We start from the raw sequence: 18,349 nt of genomic DNA on the forward strand, positions 1-18,349 counted from the left end.
TGTAAGTGTAATACTCAAGAAACTGACATATTCAAGTGAATGTAAGATTTATAGTCAAAGAGAGGTTTTAACCATATCAAATGCAAAAGATGAAACTTGTCCTAAACTTTTTTTTTGTATAGTGAAACTATAATAGGCCACCCCATCTGCCAACAAAATTTGGTCTCTCAGAAAAGATCTTCACATTACATAACAACATTTATATGTGCATGAAATATCTGGTCTCTTATGACAGCTGGTCTTCCCAAACAGTGTTTTTTTTTTTTGCTTAAAGGGATTTCAATCCTAATATCCATTCCTTTTCTTTAATAATAATACATGTAGTAACAAACTGTATGGTCATATAAAATAAGTAACAAAATAATGACTGGCTCTTTGGGTAAGAGTTTTGTCTCAAGGACACACGGTACTAATTATATGGAAGAACTGTGAACTAGTCTAGAAATGGGTGAAGAAATAATAGAGTATTTACGGGTTTGGTGGTCCATAATTGGTTAATAATGAAAATTAAAATTTTAGTAAAAATATCTTTTGAGAGCTTATCTTTTATGTAATTTTAAAAAAAGTATAGACAAATTTCTACTGATGCTATTTTAGCATTCTTACAGGCTTGACTCAGGAGTACTCAGTAATGAAAGTAGCACCTGATTCATTTGGTGCAGAATCAATAAGACGTGTTTCATGCACATGTATGTAAACAAAATGCCATGGCTCATATGGTGTTCTCCACACATAAGCTTGCACCAAGGTTAGATGTGCATGGAGAATTATAAGTCTCATCATCATCACCCAGAAATGTTAAATTATTGAATTTTGAATATGATGGTGTTTCCATATGTTTACTATTGGAGTTGAATTAGTACTGTGTGTCCTCAAGGGAGTTTTATCTCAAGGCAGGCAACTCAATTTAGGTATCTAATTAGAGCTTATAATAATTATCTTCCATGGACACTGTTGCATTGATCGTAATGCTTGAAAATAGTAAATATCTGTGTCAAAGAAATCACTGCAGTAATGTCTCTGGCAAATTCATTACCTGATCAATTTAAGTTATATTAGGATAACATTCTTTGCTACCACCAGATCCAGCCCTTTTGGAAAGACGGGGGGAAAAATGTCTTTCTGTCTAGACATAGGAAGTAACTCTTGCAGGTTAATTCCCTTTTTACCCGCTATACCTGGTTTAAGCTACTGTTTACTTTCATTGCTATATGTTGAGATGTCCTCCAAAAAACCCAGTTAAATTAGATAAATGTCAAAACAAATTTTATATCCACATATCTTATTCAGTAGGTCAAAATGTTTTTTTATATGGTACATACAACATTATAAAATTATTGTACTGTTCATTTTTATCACATCCAACTTAAAACAGTGAACTACATTTTCATGGTCTAATTTCTTGGATGCTGTCTTTAGGCATTTATTCTAATTATAACTCATTTTTATAACAACTGGCATTTATTTCAATATATATATATATATATATATATATATATATATATATATATATATATATATATATATATATATATATAGTTGTTGTATGCACTTGTTTATTCATATTTCAATTAAGAGATGATATTTTGGTGTAACAAATGCAAAAGATTCAAAGTAGTAGAGGATGTTCACAACACATGCTTGTTCTGTACTGATTTTTTTCCATCAGACACTTGTAAAGAATACATGGTCTAATGTCCTTAAAAAGCACCTTGAGGACCACACAAAAAGTGTAATATCTATTTCTTCTCAGCATGAAGTGCTAAGCCTATTTCCTACATCAGAATCTGTTACAAGTCTCAAGGGTGATGCTGAGGTACCCTCTCCACCCACCCATGAAGATTCAGAAAACAGAGCTAGATCTTAATGTAAATGGAACGAGAGACAGTTCCAACCAAAAGTTGGAATTACAACCAAATAATAGTAGGAATTGTGCATGCTGTGTCATAAAAAGAATATATCATCAAATTTGTCAACGATGGAACAAGAACAAAATTTTCAGGATCCCATTGGAGATAAGCCTTTAACTTCGTCCATGAGGCATGACAGTTCTAAGTTAAATATCACCCTTCCTGTGAATCATGAAGGTGTACAGTCATACCTACCTACGCCTGTGAGGTATGTATATACAATATCCCATACTTCATCTGTGCACTGCAACATTCTTGATGTAAATCAGTCGATTTGAATATCCTTAACATGTTTGGCATGACTAGCTGATTGATCAGACCAGGCCCTTTGGACCACCCATCTAGCTGATTGATCAGACCAGGCCCTTTGGACCACCTGTCCAGCTGATTGGTCAGACCAGGCCCTTTGGACCACCCATCCAGCTGATTGATCAGACCAGGCCCTTTGGACCACCTGTCCAGCTGATTGGTCAGACTAGGCCCTTTGGAACACCCATCCAGCTGATTGGTCAGACCAGGCCCTTTGGACCACCCATCCAGCTGATTGGAAGGCTCAGCAAGCGTAGGTACGTGGGAAAGCCTGCCAGTAGCTTCTCGTGGGTCGGTGGTTCTTCCCTGGGTTTTCCAGGGTTCTTCCTCCACCATTAATACTGGCCGCCATATATAGCCTATCTTGTGCTGAAAAATGGCGTTAAACCATAGAACAACAACAACAACCAGCTGATTGGTCAGACCAGGCCCTTTGGACCACCTATCCAGCTGATTGATCAGACCAGGCCCTTTGGACCACCTGTCCAGCTGATTGATCAGACCAGGCCCTTTGGACCACCCATCCAGCTGAAGCTGATGCCAAACTAGTGTGTTGCATCAGAGAAGCAACTATTTTACTGTTCACTACTCAACCATCACAGGATTCTCTTCTCCAATGACAAGGGATGCAACCCATGGCTAACTGGTTGCTTCCATTTAGTTGCCTCTTATGACACGCAGCAAGGACGCATCAAGCCTATTCTAAATCCACATTGGGAAACTTTTTATTGCTGTCAGAGGACAAAGATCTTATTTTATGTATGATAGATTGGAGGAGGCATCTAGTGTTTATTTCATTTGTATGTTCATCTTTCTTACCTACTATTCATCATTAATTGGTTTAGTTTAAGGTGAATTAATCAGGCACTTGTAGGATATGTGGTTTACTGTGTGGATCCTACTAATAGACAACCAAACTGTCATGCCCAAAGTAAGTCACTATGACCCACACTTCATGCCTCAGTGACTTCTTTTACCATAGGCATGTCGTCCACATGTCATACAACTTTGAGTGTGCAGCTCAGTGGCTTTTGTCCATGGATTTATTTTTCTAATTACTAGGTCACCACATTAAAACATAGGTATCTGTGCACAACATGTATCCATGACTTTGAGCTATGCTTTAGGTGACAGTTATTCAAACAAACATACTAGTCAAAAGGTTGATATGTATGTTTGTTTGGGTACTTTGTGGTATGTTTGACATCATCATTCCAAAAGAAGGTCACTGACCTATATTGTACGTTTCATTGACAATTCTCAACATTGTTTGTTTAGAGTTTGTATGCAGTGGACTATGTACCATAAACATACATGTATGTGTCTGGTTTTGATCATTGAGAGTAGTAATCAGATAAATTCCCCATTAGTGTTTTGTTATATTACACCATTCACCTGTTTCTGCAATTTCCTGAAATTCCAATACAAAATACCAACTTAATTGTGCTCCAAAAGGCAAACTACAGTGTCAGCAGAGTTTAATGATGCCTAACCATTATTAAGAAAAAAGTAAAAAATTTAATTTCCTCTCACAGAGATGAAAAATGCATTATATTCTTATTGTTATGTTCATTTTGTGTTACACTCTCAGCAGTTACTGCCTCAAGGTCTCAGCTGTTGCCCCTGTTCTTCATCACTGCTAAAAAGCAAGTGCATAGTAAGGTTTGATTAACATTTTTGAAACTATTAATGGCATTACGGAGGAAAGGTATTAGGTTGTTGTTGAATACATGTATTTTAAAAGTGATGTGAATATCAGCAGCATTCCTAAACATCAGTCAGGTGTATATTTGGCATTGGGGACATGGGGCAATATAGTGGATTAGACATAATGTCCATCCATCAGGGGTACATCAGAAACAATTTTGATTTAGTTTTTTGTCTTCTTTTTGGGTTATGGGGCAACATAGTGGATGACCATCCATGTTTCCAATGACAGTAAGGTTGCTTAGTAACCTGAGCATAGTCCCATCCTGATCAACTTTCACCAGGTCCATCTTCATAGGTAGGTCTATACCAGGTCCAGAATGCATGGTCTTATTTTATCTTTCTCATGGATACGGAGTTTACAAGAAATATTTTAGATCCTGGATGCACCTATGGGGGTGGGGGTGGGGTGGAAAGAGTTGAAAGAAATATTGTCACAGATAATATCAAAAGTCCATTAGTATTATTCTAATCATAACAAGAATTCATGCTGTACATCATGCATGGGTGTGGCCTTTCTCTAGAAATATTATATGATCAGATAACAACAGAGATTTGAGATGACGGATTTGTACATTGGGTCATGATGGTGAAGGGGTGCAAAACTCACATTTAGATAGTGAATATGTAATCTTTCTTGTATCCCAGATTTCATTTCCTGGATATAAGTAGATAGCAACAGAGGTTTGAGATGCAGGATGTATGATAACAAGGTTAAAATACATATATTTGCAATGCTTTTCATTTTTAACTTTCCAGGTACAACAAGACAGAAGACCTTCCTGTGGCTGGCATAGACATGTTGTCCTATACACACCTGCTTTGTGGCCCCATTAAGGAGCAGACTCCTAGTATTTATTATTCAAATACTCATGATGTTAAGGCAGTCATACTTGGTTTTGACAAAATTTATTTTGACAAGTACAAGTTTCCTTTTCTACGCATTGCTAGAAGTCCCAAAATCTGGCTTTTAAAGAAAAAAAAAGCTTAATAAATTGTTTTCTAAAGGTATGCTTCTGTTTTACCTTTGTCAGGGGTCATACTACCAAGCAAAGTGGGTGACTAAGTCACCTAAAAATTGTAAACTTCGCCTTTTTCTGTATGGAAAGAGAAAATGATTACACCTTGATCTTTTAGATGTACATTGAGTGAACATAGATTTTTAGATGCTCCCTTGTCCTAGCCAGGCAATTCCGATGTTGTGTTATAGCTCATGGCAAAATGTTGGTATGCATCAAGTCATCAAATAGGTTGTGCTGATATTAAATGTGCTGACAAACAAACTCTTGCAGGCATTGATACCTGATTGACAGTTAACACTTTCCCAAGTAAGTCTGCAAGTTATCATTTGAAGATAACAACATATAAACTTGTGTTTCAAAACTTAAACAATAGTATGTAAATAGCAATTTGAGTTTTAAAAATACAATCAGTGATCTAAAGATTTAAGTGCTGTATTGCATCATTTTCTTCATAAAATCAGTTTGAAACTGTAATTTTGAAATAATGGCAGACATCAGTGTGTCTGGGAAGTACCACTTCATTAGATTGTTTTCATAAACCATTGGGCAAATATAATAAGAAAAGTATTCAACTCATGGAATGCAAAGTCTAAATATTATGTTGTTAAAGATTTAGCCTAAAAATGCAATTATGTAGGTCAGAAATACATTGGACAATGCTGTGTTGTTTAATCTGAGAAGCATTGTAAGGTCAAAGTTGTTTTCTGACTTCACTGGGAAAAAAAGCAGCAAAGCAAATACTATTTCACCAATGCCTAATGTTACTACAGGTACGTAAACAAATAATAAAACTGTTAATTTGCAGTCTATCAATGGACTGTTGTAATGAAGCTAGAAGGTGAATGGTTTGTTGGAAAGAAGGGTTTAGTTCATTAATATATGAACTTTAATGGTTCAGTGCATTGTCTATGAATAGTTATGGTAATGTTTTATCAGCAACAAAGCAATTAGGACAAAAATTATAGTATGGAGACATGTGCATTTGCTCTCGTATACATATTACAGTGGTTGTTTCAAACAAGTTTAGAAATCTTTTCAACTGTCATTTTATAGGGAACTTTCATAAAGTTAAAAAAAATATTAAGGGTAGTTGATTTTGCATTTTACTAACTTGCAATTACAATACTACAATCTAGTTACTCAGTTAAAACTCATTACAATGAATTGCTTCTACTGTGCTCACCTCATGTGAATATGATAATTTTTATACACATACTAAATGTATTTGTAATATTCATACAACACAACTTTGTTTACTTGAAATTAAAATATTGCTTAAAACCAATGTTAAATGCAGATATGCATACTAAGAAATAGAGGGCATAATTCAAATAGGAGAATGAAAATATATACACACACACACACATATATATATTGGATTTCTTTGCTCCCACATATTCTGTCAAAAAGGAGAAGTCACTTCTCACTAAAATTCAAGTCTAGTTTGACCTTTGCTGTGTATGAAAAACTACACAATCCACATACTGTACAAGCATTTTGGAAGTTGTCTGTCATAATGCAAGTTTGAGGAGTGTTCTTTTCCAAGAGAAGTATACTCGATCTATAAAGTTCCGACTTTTCTGTTCTTTCATTGTACAGTGACAGAGTTTCTAGCCTATCAGTATCATCACTTTGATGTCCTCACACACCTAGGCACCCTTGGTACATACCTGCATGGATTGCAATTGCTATCCCTCACATTGCTATAGATCAGTGGTTCTCACCCTGTGAGCCATGGTCACCTGGGGGTTAGCTGGTTTATTTCTTCATCAAATATATTACCCAATCATAATACCTAAAAGTTGTCTGCCAGCCTATGTGGTAATCAGGCAGAGTGATCTTCCCTTAGTTATACGACTTGGTGGCAAAGCCCAAAACATACCTCAGAAGCACGCTCTTGTCATGAGAGACCTCGCAAAAGCCAGAAGCTATGTGGAAGGTATAGCACTACAAGTTGTTGGAGTTTTTCACTTCAAAGGGAAGTTTACTCCATCCATATTTGCAACTTTTTTCCTTTCTATCGCGACAAAGTTCTGCCTTTACAAGTTGCTAACACATTGTCATCACACATTAAGTACTTTCACATAGAGCCTAAGCGACTTAACATTCAGTTCGGGCTATACTTATTTTATACATGCAAGTCTCTATTGCTTATATAACTCCTATATATGTGTAAATTCCATTACGTATGGGGTACATATTGGCAAGGTTCTATCCAAGGTATTCGTCGTGTCTGGGCGCCAACTTTAAGGGATTGTGCAGGCGGTCTGTAGGCCTTTTTCCCTACAAGTATTGCCTCAAAATGGGTATTGTTGAACCTACTATATGTGTCTCTATAATGGTTCCTCAGTTCCCTTTTACGTGAAGGTTTTTTATGTGTAATATAGACACTCATGTACATTTCTGTATTTCTTCTGCTCTGATCAGACAAGAATAGCGCTATATACATGCTTTATTCAGTCACCTCCTGTGCATGCATGTTTCTATAGGTGACCCTTTGGTCATGTTTATTGGCAGAAACTTTAAATCATATTTATCAAGCATTTAGTCGCTCGCACGTGTAGCCTATGCGACTTCACATTTTAGGTTCATGCTACGTTATTTACATGTGTGATTGTCTTTATACTATTAAGAAACTCCTTCTATACATATAATTCCGTGTTTTCTGGTATATACAGGTGAGTTTCATTTACCACGGTATCTTGAGGCTTGGAACGCTATGCTTCAACGATTCTACCTGTACCAGCCATTCTTGACCTTCCCTACAGGTAACATTGTAATTGAGATCATCTTTTATCACTTTTTTCTGGATAACCATCATTTGGTATAGTTCTGCGCCCACACAGTATTAAAACATCACATGTGCAGGCTTGCATGTTTATAAAAAAGTTGGTATTGTTATAATGTTTTACCTGTATGCTTCCTTGCATTATTAGACTGTCTGTTATCAATTTCTGGGTCACCCTTTTAACGATTTAGTTCTGCATGGACATTGCATTCTAAAGACAGGTGCAGGGCTACAGTTTTATATGTTTTGCCCTATTCTGTCTTACAGATTAGAATTATGGGCAAAGCACAGATAACACAAAGCTCAGGATGAAGACGTCACCAGCCTGTGTGCTGACTCTTCCTCACTGTGAAACTTTATGGGGACAAGAGAGATAATTCAACTTACTCTTCAGCAACGAAACGCCAGACGTTGACATGATCTGAAACAGCTCCAGCACCCATGTCACCACCACAGGGTTTTGGAACTCCCTCTACCTTGCTCCTCGGGGTTCAACTTGATTCCTCTTGTGGAACAGCAAGGGATAGAGCTAACAGAAAAGTTCCCTCTCATTTAGCAGACATACAGACAGGTTACATGCATCAAATATACCATAACCCATCCCAACTGATGATCCTAGCGATATTCTTGACAAGGATAGCCTATTTCTGTTACGACTGGCCTAGGCCATACACTAGAGATCATAAAGAGCCAAACATCATTATTTTGGGCTCAATCAATAATATCCCAACTTCTAGTATGTCAAACCCAACTTTTGCAGACATGCAGGGACCAGTCTAACCCTCATACCATCTTAAGACACTCATTCAGCACAATGCCACGAATAGTTCCTCACGCATCAACAGATGATACTTTGCAATTTCTCTACATTCTGACATGAGAAGAGACTCTTTACCCAGCAATTGTCTTGAAATCACAGTTTACAATTCAGGGCATTCTACGAGTTCAGTAAGTGACATACCTCATCACTCTCCGCCAGCTAAGACTCAAGTGTTACAGGAGACCTTAGCACTACCTCACACAACCAAGATGAATTTACTTGTTCTCTAGTACTTTTATCTCTTCTACACTATCCGATGGCATGACAAGATTCAGCCTTCTGAGCCTCCGTTGAGATCATTTCCCACCCACCCATGATGTTTGTCTTCCTCCTCCCATTCCATCAACAACCTGGACCAGATCTTCATCATCTGTTGATCTTATGATGGAATGAAAGACTCTGACTTCAGTTACTTTCACAGTCTGGGAGAGCTACAGACCTTCATAATCAGTTCGTCAGCAGTTCTACCTTTGCCCCCCACTAGTCTTTCATTTGCAATCCCAGCAGTTGACAGTGATTTCGCATTGGGGATGTCACAGCCACACTCCATACATATGGATTGGATGGCCTTTATGGACACTTGGCAGCTAAGGAGCAATATCGTTGCCGTGATTTCGTTGTTGGACTTTAGTTCTCTCTAGCTATCTTTCAACTGACTGAACACAGCTTATCTTCTCCCACTCTGAATACCTAAGGTCATGCATGGGAGTCATTCTCAAGAAAGGCCCGAATACTGAGCAGAGCCACTCAACATACTTTTGGCCAATGGCGTATCCCAAGCTACCAATCCAATTGGCAGAACACAACTCAGTGCCCTCTGCCTACACTTACCTGAAGGACCACTATACAGCCAAGCTAAGAACACAGCCTTTATCCTCTAACTTTCTGTTTAACGTCTCAATGAATGACATCTGCAAACAAGCCATCAAAAAGACACATTTCCCTCCCTCTCACAACCACAGCATCAATATAGGGATAGTACGGGAAATCAGTAAACAGACCCAAGAGCCAGTCATAGGACACAAATCTCTTATCGAAGCTCCACCCATCAAAAGTCTTTTTTTTTTTGCATTCTAAGTGGATATAGCACCGAGAGGGTTCTATCATTCACTCCACAACTTTTCTTGGTCCCAAAGGCAAACAACTCTCTACATGTGGTCATCGGCCTAAGCACTCTCAATCCATTCACCCCATATTTCCCACTGGAAACACCACAGTGCATTATGAATGCTATCCACAAGGGAGACTTTACCATCACTCTGGACTTAGATGGCACATACTTTCATGTCTCTATTCACAAGGCTCCCAGAACGTTCCTGCAATTCACCTACAATGTCGTATACCATTTCAAAGCACTCCAATTGGGGCTCAATGTCGGCCCCTGGATCTTCACTCGTATGATGAATGAAGTAATGGTGCATGGCCAGACCATTTTTATGGTGACAACATCAAGTCGTGGTTGCTGGGATACATATTCGTGGATGCTAGGGTGCCTGTTCAAAGATTTTAGGGAGGACATTCAAAACTTGTTGCTAGGGTAGCTTTTTTTGGTTGCTAGTGCACCTATTCATGGTTGCTAGGGTACCTATTCAAAGCTTATAGGACGGATATTCATACTTGTTGCCATTGTAGCTTTTCTTGATTGCTATGGTACCTATTAAAAGTTTCTAGGGAGCACAGTCAAAACGTGTTGCTAGGGTAGCTTTTCTTGGTTTCCTAGGGTACCTATTCAGCATGCCCTTATCATCACCCAATAACAATGCATAAGTGACACGTTCGCATATTACTAATTACCCACGTGATTCATATTAAAAATTTAATGGCTATGACTGGGGTTGGATCTTGAGAGTGGGACAGGGCCTGGTTACTGGTATCGCTTAGGCGAATCGGATCCGGCATCGGCTGTGATGGAAAATCGCTGACCCTCGTACATCAGACCACTAATATGGTGATTAAATTTATAAGGTAGTGTAATACAATAACTGGTCAATGAGTTCTCCTTGCATCTAAAGGACACTGTCACTTTACAAACAAGAAAAGCTGTAAAATCATTGACATTTTAAAAAATCCCATGCAATGCAATCTGTAAACAGATCAATCAGAATCCCTAACAGGAAATGTTAGTATAACATTGGATATATTTGGTGCAGGCAAAGTAATTAATAATAGGTAATGTCATCTTCGCTAGCCAAGGCTCCAGTATGTTACCCTGTCTAAAGGGTAACATATCGGAACCTTGGCTGTCAAAGATGAGGTCACATGCAAAACTTATATTCCAACTATTGACAACAATCTAGTACAGTAATTAAACAACAGTCCGTAGGAAGGAACCAACTCTTTTCCAACTTTCATCCTATACTCTGTACAAAAATGGTATAAGATAAACTAAATGATAAATGATGTAGAATAACGGGTCCCAGAAAATACTTAATATAAGGTGGAAATAGCCCAACCACCAGATCCGGACATTTAATTGGGCAGTGATTGATTACAATTAACTAATACCATGCAAATTTATATTCTCCAGATTATAGCTATAAGGCTGTCCAAGCCCAAAACCATCAGGTCCCAGCTACACAACAAAGTAGCAAAACTAAATTAGGAGCTTTAGGATATATAGGCCCCAAAATTAAGATACGTGAAGTGGTTAAGCCCAAACCATCAGGGCCCCCCCCCCCAACCCTGTTCACTATTAAGTTATATTATTAATGTATACATAGCCTAATTGATGGATATATTCCAAATTTTGACCCATAAATTAGCTTATATATGGTGGTTATAAACCCAAATCCATCAGGCCCAGCCATACAATGTGGATAATTTCAAATGCAAAACTCTAAGCCTATAGCCATGTCAGTATTTTCACAACTTAGCTTAACCATTTTGGGACCTATTTTCCTCTTTCTTCTAACCTACTATTTAAATGCAGAAATTCCTTTTATTCTAAATGCAGAAGGACAACCAAATTTAATTCTTGGAATAAGGGAGTTTAAAATTTTCCCAAGGATTTAGGTGTACCTGGGCCCCCTTTACCTCCCTTCCTCGACTGAACATGTTAATTAAGTAGCGAGTGGTGCTCGTATAAAAGCCCTTGGGAGTGACGCTCTAATTCCCTCCTGTGCTATAAACCCAGAATTCAGCAGTGCTGGAATTAACTCATTGCACATGCCTGAAGGGGCGAAAGTGATGTTAATTCAGGCTAAGTCAGTAAGTAAGTAAGGTCATTCTTGGTGGCCCTAAGATGAACGTAGAAAGGTTTATCTCAGAGTTCTCTGCTGCTAACTGCCGCAGAGTAAGTCTAAGCACTTATGATTGAAGACGAAGGAAGACAACAGTCATTCATTCATCTATATCACCCTTTTACTCTCCTTCCTTAATTCAGCAACTAGATTTCTTCCTTTTCTACACTTAAATCAATCCGTAAACATAATTAACAAGTAATTTAATTTCACATTTTTTATTTCAAATTTGGTGCTGAAATCCAACCAATCCAAATCATGTTAACAAATTGAGTTTGATCACTTTGTGAAGGTGATATTCAAACTCTCAACAGGTGCTAGGATTCATATTAGCGTTTGCCTGGACAGAATCCTTACGAACTAATATACCATGGAGTGGATGTAACAAAAGCTACCATACTAGGGAACGCACAAGGATATGAAACAATTTTATTGGAATTCAAGACACCTCGACCCCTACTCTTGAGACTAGGCCCACAAGGTTTCAAACTAGAAGATTACCAAAACATGCCTCAATCCTGCAACAACTGTAAATGATTGGGCCACTTTACCATAAGGTGTCTGCACAAACCAAGATGTGGCAAATAACTACACATATCAAGGCCAGAAATATGCCAATATGCCAATTGTTTGGAACTGCACTACCCAAAGTTATCAGACTGCATATAAGCCACAAGGGGAATTCAAATAATAAACTTACGGAGCACAAGAAACTACCCTTCCATAAAGATAAACAAAATGTTAACACGCTCAATAAGGACTAGAACTGAACTATACCAAAGGCGACAGAGCTAATCAATGGAAAGGATATGCCAAAGAAGATGGAAATAACCAAGGAAAAGGAAAACATTCAATCGAAGAAGACCACCCTGAATCACCAACACTGCATGGGCTTGCACACAGTTTACTATCACCACTAAAAGCCCCACAGCAGCAAATAAAGCCAACATAAGTAAACATAACTCGAGCAATACAAATAAAGAACAGGAATTAACAAATAATAAACAGGCAAAAATACACCAGACAAATCAACATAATGGAAAGAACAGTAGCACCCAAGCAATAGCAAAAGTAACAGGGCCAATCCTCAAGCAACCAGAACTGAGTGTATCCCCCTATTTACTGTGCTTCAGTACCCATAAATGGAATTATTAATATAACACAAGGTAACCAAACCCATGTCCAACAAACCTGTATACTATTAGCCACTCAATACAACTCTAGTAACCTATAAACAACCAGATTAAAAGGCAAAAACAATTGTAGTCTATAATAATCTGGTAGTGGAACTGTTGTGGATTAATACAGTATAATCCAGATTTGATAAATTAAACAAAGGAACTAACAAACCTGATATAATTTGCCTTCATGAAACACACCTGTCTAGTGCTGCCAGGTTTCCTCCAAAAATCCCAGAATATTCCATACTTTAAAAATAGAGATATTGGGATGGGGAAAAAAGGTGGAGGCCTTGCCATTTACGTTTTCGACTCTATCCTCAGTACAACCGCAGGAAACAAACACACGCACAAACAACTTGAAAATACTTGACTTTAACTCTTTTATACTCAACACTGGAGAACTTATTATTGAAATGTATAATATTTAATCCCAGAGGAAACAACCGTACCTGAGCAGAAACATATAACCAGATGTTAAGCAACCCAAAAGAAAATGCCGTTTTCTGTGGCGATTTTACCGACCACAGTGAACAAGATAGAGGTAACCACTTTGATAAAAGATGATAATTGAAAAAATGAGCCAGTGAAACTAATCTCGTAATTCTCAACAATGGAACTTGAACACAATTTAATGCGGAGAACGGCACGCATTTGCCAATAGACATATCCAGCTGTACAACCAAATTAGCTCAAATAACCAATAGTCTGCAGCGAACGAAGCAAGTCATGCAGTAAGCAACAGAGCTAGCGACAAAGATGATTCCCGCGTTGAGTGCACTAAAGGGCCTTGGCCTCTTAGTTGCCTTCGGTTGGAGTTTGAGGGCTAAAGCTAACAGAACGACTTTACTCTTAATTTGGGAGAAAGAAGAAAAAGTGAGAAAAAGGCCCAGAGTCATAAAGTGGTAATATGCAGCAACACAGGGAGCAAACAATGCAGACTCACTTAACCTGCAGCCATCCTAGTATGTCCCAAGGAGAAGTCAAACACCAGAAGCCAACCGTGTCTAATCTTACAACTTCAGGAGCCCAGCCAAAGGTTTTGATAGTCCGAGTTTCCTCTGACCCTTGCCATTCCATTTTTGATATTTGGACATTGATGTTTGGGTGTAGGGTCAGAGTCCACTCCCTATCAAAAAGTTGAAATTTGCTGACATTTTTGTCGGCATAGGGTAGCCACTTACTAGCCAGCCTAGCAAACTTGAATGACCTTTCATCAATATATACCTGCATGAAATCGATAGGAATATGATTTATTTTCTCAAAATTCGCAAGCATAGCATTCGTCATGTCTTTAGTCTGCAGACAGACAAGACGAAAGTACATTGTTGCTGAAATTTTACCTTGATCTCGCCATTTGCATTCCAAGTCACATGACTATACTAATCTCGCAACCTACATGTCAAACCAGACCACGTTCAGGTACTAAAGCAACAACAACAAGAAAAGGAGACATTTGCTAGTATTGTTGCTCAAACTCCAGAAAGTAGGACTCCACATGGAAGTAAAACTCATACTCCTACTAAAAAGCAGCAGGATTTCACCAGGAAACATTCTTAAATATCATAAACAAACCAAGTACTACCGTCATTGAGGAGGATAAATCTGGTGATGGTCAAGAAGAGGAGACAGAAGGGGTGCAAGAGAAGGAATGCGACCTAGATACCTAGAGGCTCCATGACCTTGGAATGAATGAGACCGTATATGACCCCAAGAAAGCAGGCAATTTAATAAATGCAGTCACTTACTTGGCATGGAGGTCTCTCAAGACAAGGAAACCTAGGCCCCAACAATGGCTATTTGGGATATGCATCCTATACAACTATTACAAAGACGCATACGAGCAACACCCGATGTCAACCCTAAAAGAAGCTGCTGAGTTCTTAACAGAATTACATGGGTTCGAGGGAGAAAACAGCTGAAAAACCTTTAACCTGCTGCCATAAAAGCCCTTTTTTGGGCTACTTTCCAAATTGCCTCTTACTAAGGGATTCCATTTTGTCTTGGGATCCCAATTCGATCAAACCATTGTGTTGATATGATCCTTTTTCTACGGTTCAGAATTCTTATCTTATACCTAATATTGACTTACATTATTTTCTGTCATTTAGACATTTCAGTATAGAAAATTAGGGATAAACATTATGTACACTAAGTACTAGATATATTTGGCTTGTTAGGAAATAGAAAAAATTGTTTGACTTGTTTCATTTGGATAATTGCACAGATGGCTTACACATTATTGGTATTTTTATTTGTCCATTCGAATAACTGGACTACATTTTGATCAAGTATGTCCCTGGCGTTTCAGGTTTCCAGTCGGCCTTTGGTACATTTTTCCGGGTCCCATTGCTCCCTCCCTCACTCGGACATACCTGTCAACTAAGAAGTGTGACAGGTAAACGCGAAGCTGTAGTGGCACCATCCAACAGCCTCGACCAAGTAAAAGTCACGACATTCTTGACTAAACAGGTCGCAAAAGTCCTCAGGACGTAAGCATCTTTAATTCTTTCAAGGTTCACGGTTCAAATAACCAACTGGGTAGTGGGCCAAACCAGCACTCTAGGAAGCGACCACTTCCATATCATCATCACCATTAATTTGACTATTCCAATTATACAAACAAACGATATATCTAGATGGTGATTAGACAAAGCTGACTGGACTGCATTCCGCTTGATCATTGAAGACATCAAGTTAGAACAAATGCCAGACAACAATGTAGACACTTCTAATAAAAACATAACGGGGGCACCAACCTCATCGGAGGCTCTGAGTATCTCCAAAACAGTATGGCAGAGAGCAAAATCCTCCAAGAAAAGAAAAGGCCCTCAACAGATTTAGACAAACCAAACTATTTTCAGACTTCATAATTTACAGAATAAAAGATCAAACTGTGAAAAGGTAATTTGTACCGAAAAAGAAACTGCTTGGCATAATTACTGGTCATCCCTAAACAAATGTAATGCAAAACTGGTATGGGAAAAAATAAAGGCAATAAAGGTAAAGCAATGCAATGCAAACGACACATAAATTCCAAGAAACTTGTACTAACATGGAAAGGGCTAACCTACTTGGCCAACAGTTCGCTGGAATGAGCAGTAACACTCACTATACATTACAATTCCAAAACCATCGGAATAAGGTAGAAACCATGTATCCCCATTTGTTGACGGATCAAGGAACCAAACAATCCCAGCTAAATACCTATTTTACTATCCAGAAATGGAGAATGACATTAAGGAACAAGAAAACAATCTCACCCGGAGAAGACTAATTTAGTTCCGAAATATAGAAATATCTACAAGAAAACATTGAGATAATAATATTAGATATGCTGAACGTCATTTGGCATACCAGAACAATACCAAACAACTAAAAGCACGAAATCGTAATAACCATTACAAACTGGACAAAGACCCAACTGATTTGAACTCCAATAGACCAATCTCCCTCACAGACAACTAATTCATAGATGCAACCTTGATTTAAATCTGTTAAGACATCTAAAAGGAACAAACTGGGGAGAAGATCAAGACACAGTCCTAGTACTATAGAACATTTTAATTCGGTCAATAAAATTGATGATAGACGTGAAGTCTATGCCTCAGCAAACACCAACTCGGCTAAGGAAACTCGACAGCATCTAATACAAAACCCTTAGCATATGCACAAGTACACTAAAGGATACATTAAGAGAAGAGTTACAAATATTAACAGACAAACCGGGCCTACATCTAAGAAGAGAAAAACTATTATTAAGATACATAACCAGAATAACAATACACGACAAATCACAACCGACAAGTCTCATCATAGAAGAATGCAACATACCCTTTTGTCACAAACTGGTCCCTGATGTACCAGGGGGAAAGAAGTTCCACAAATAGATTTGAAACTTAAACATTAAAACAACTCAAGCAGAACAAACCAAACACCCTGATCCCTCACCCTGGACTTGGAACGCCCCCACACCCTGTATCAACCTACAAATAAATGCGTTTGGCTCTAAACAGAAAAAACCATGTCAATTATGAGCGAAAGTCTTGTCCATAATAGATACATTGTAAAAGGATTACACCAAAATATACACTGATGAATTGAAATCATCCGAACCCAACAGAACAGCAGCTGCAGTAGCTATCCCAGATAAAAACGCCGATCTAGGAGCACGCCTTTTGGATGGAAGCTCTATGTATACTGTAGAATTCTGTGTAATTTGAAGCCCTAAAATGGATTCAGTCAACAAACACTCAAAAAACTATAATTATCTAGAGCTCTCTTAGTGTAACAAGATCGATCCAATCAGGTAGTTCAACCAGCCGGGACAACTTTATAAAACAAAAAAAAAACTTATTACTTAAATCACTAGAGGACAACAATATGAAGATAGAATTTATGTTGGTCCCATCACACATCAACCAACCTGGAAATGACAAAGCTGATATTTCGGCAAAATAATAAATAGAAAAACCCACATCCGATACCGCTCCACTACAGCATTCAAGAAATATATAGCCACATTAGGAGAAAAATTGAAGACAAATGGCAACAAGAATGGTATAATAGTACCCGAGGGCGCAAACATTACTCCAACTACAAAAGTCATCGGGAACACTAGGACACCTAAAAAAACATACAGCTAAGATCAGAAAACCATCAACAGAATCAAATTAAGAAAACCTGCTAGCAAGTAGTTTGGGAAAATATTTTCTGAATAATATAGCCTGTTGCACTAACTGCCCTTTCTGCCCAACATCAGAGAGCCTTCATCACGTATTCAGTGTATGCCCAAGGTGCCAAGAACAACGAAACAACCCTAAGACGAAACAACAGAGAATTGCATCATCAACTACATATCCAGACTTTCTGGAAAACAATACCAATATCAACCTGACGTATAACAATGTGTTATGGTTCATCAAGGAAACTGGTAACATGGAAAAATTTAATGAAGTCCAAACAAACTAGAACAAGCAATTCACATCCCACCTAACACTAAAAACAGCTAGCTGCCTCATCAGTTTAACAAGCACCATCAGTAGCATATTCGAAATGACTGTAACAGCGCTCAGACCTATTGAGTGAAACACAGAAGGCGGATTGGCTGATGGAGGACATGATGTAAATCAGGTCATTTTTCTTTTTTTTTGCTAAGGAACAGTGGACCTTGCATTGGTTGATTAGGTATTCCCTGGTCTTCACTAAGGCAATGTAGTCAATTAACAGATTATGAACGTTACACGCAAGCAATGACAATAAGTAACAGGTTATCCACCTCTCTAAGTTCGGGCAATGCAAAGAGTAAACAGGTCAATCATACAAAACTCTCACATTCATGTTTACTCAACCTACTATTACTAAATAAGTAACGTA

The 18,349-nt window shown here is 38.1% G+C and overlaps 1 protein-coding gene across 4 annotated transcripts in view; it reads left to right on the plus strand.

Moving 5' to 3' along the window:
• The window catches only part of LOC149771383 (dol-P-Man:Man(7)GlcNAc(2)-PP-Dol alpha-1,6-mannosyltransferase-like), a 35,381-nt gene extending 30,448 nt beyond the window's left edge, over positions 1–4,933 (plus strand). For all 4 annotated transcript variants that reach the window (XM_089948521.1, XM_089948524.1, XM_089948525.1 and 1 more), the window contains one exon: positions 4,686–4,933. In XM_089948521.1, coding sequence (XP_089804647.1) covers positions 4,686–4,917 — 232 coding nt within the window. In that variant the 3' untranslated portion in view covers positions 4,918–4,933. The remainder of the gene's footprint in view (positions 1–4,685) is intronic.
• Positions 4,934–18,349: the final 13,416 nt, after the last annotated feature.

This window comes from Sinohyriopsis cumingii, unplaced genomic scaffold, assembly GCF_028554795.1.
Source record: "Sinohyriopsis cumingii isolate HCF-2022 unplaced genomic scaffold, ASM2855479v2 utg001887l, whole genome shotgun sequence".
Taxonomy (NCBI): domain Eukaryota; kingdom Metazoa; phylum Mollusca; class Bivalvia; order Unionida; family Unionidae; genus Sinohyriopsis; species Sinohyriopsis cumingii.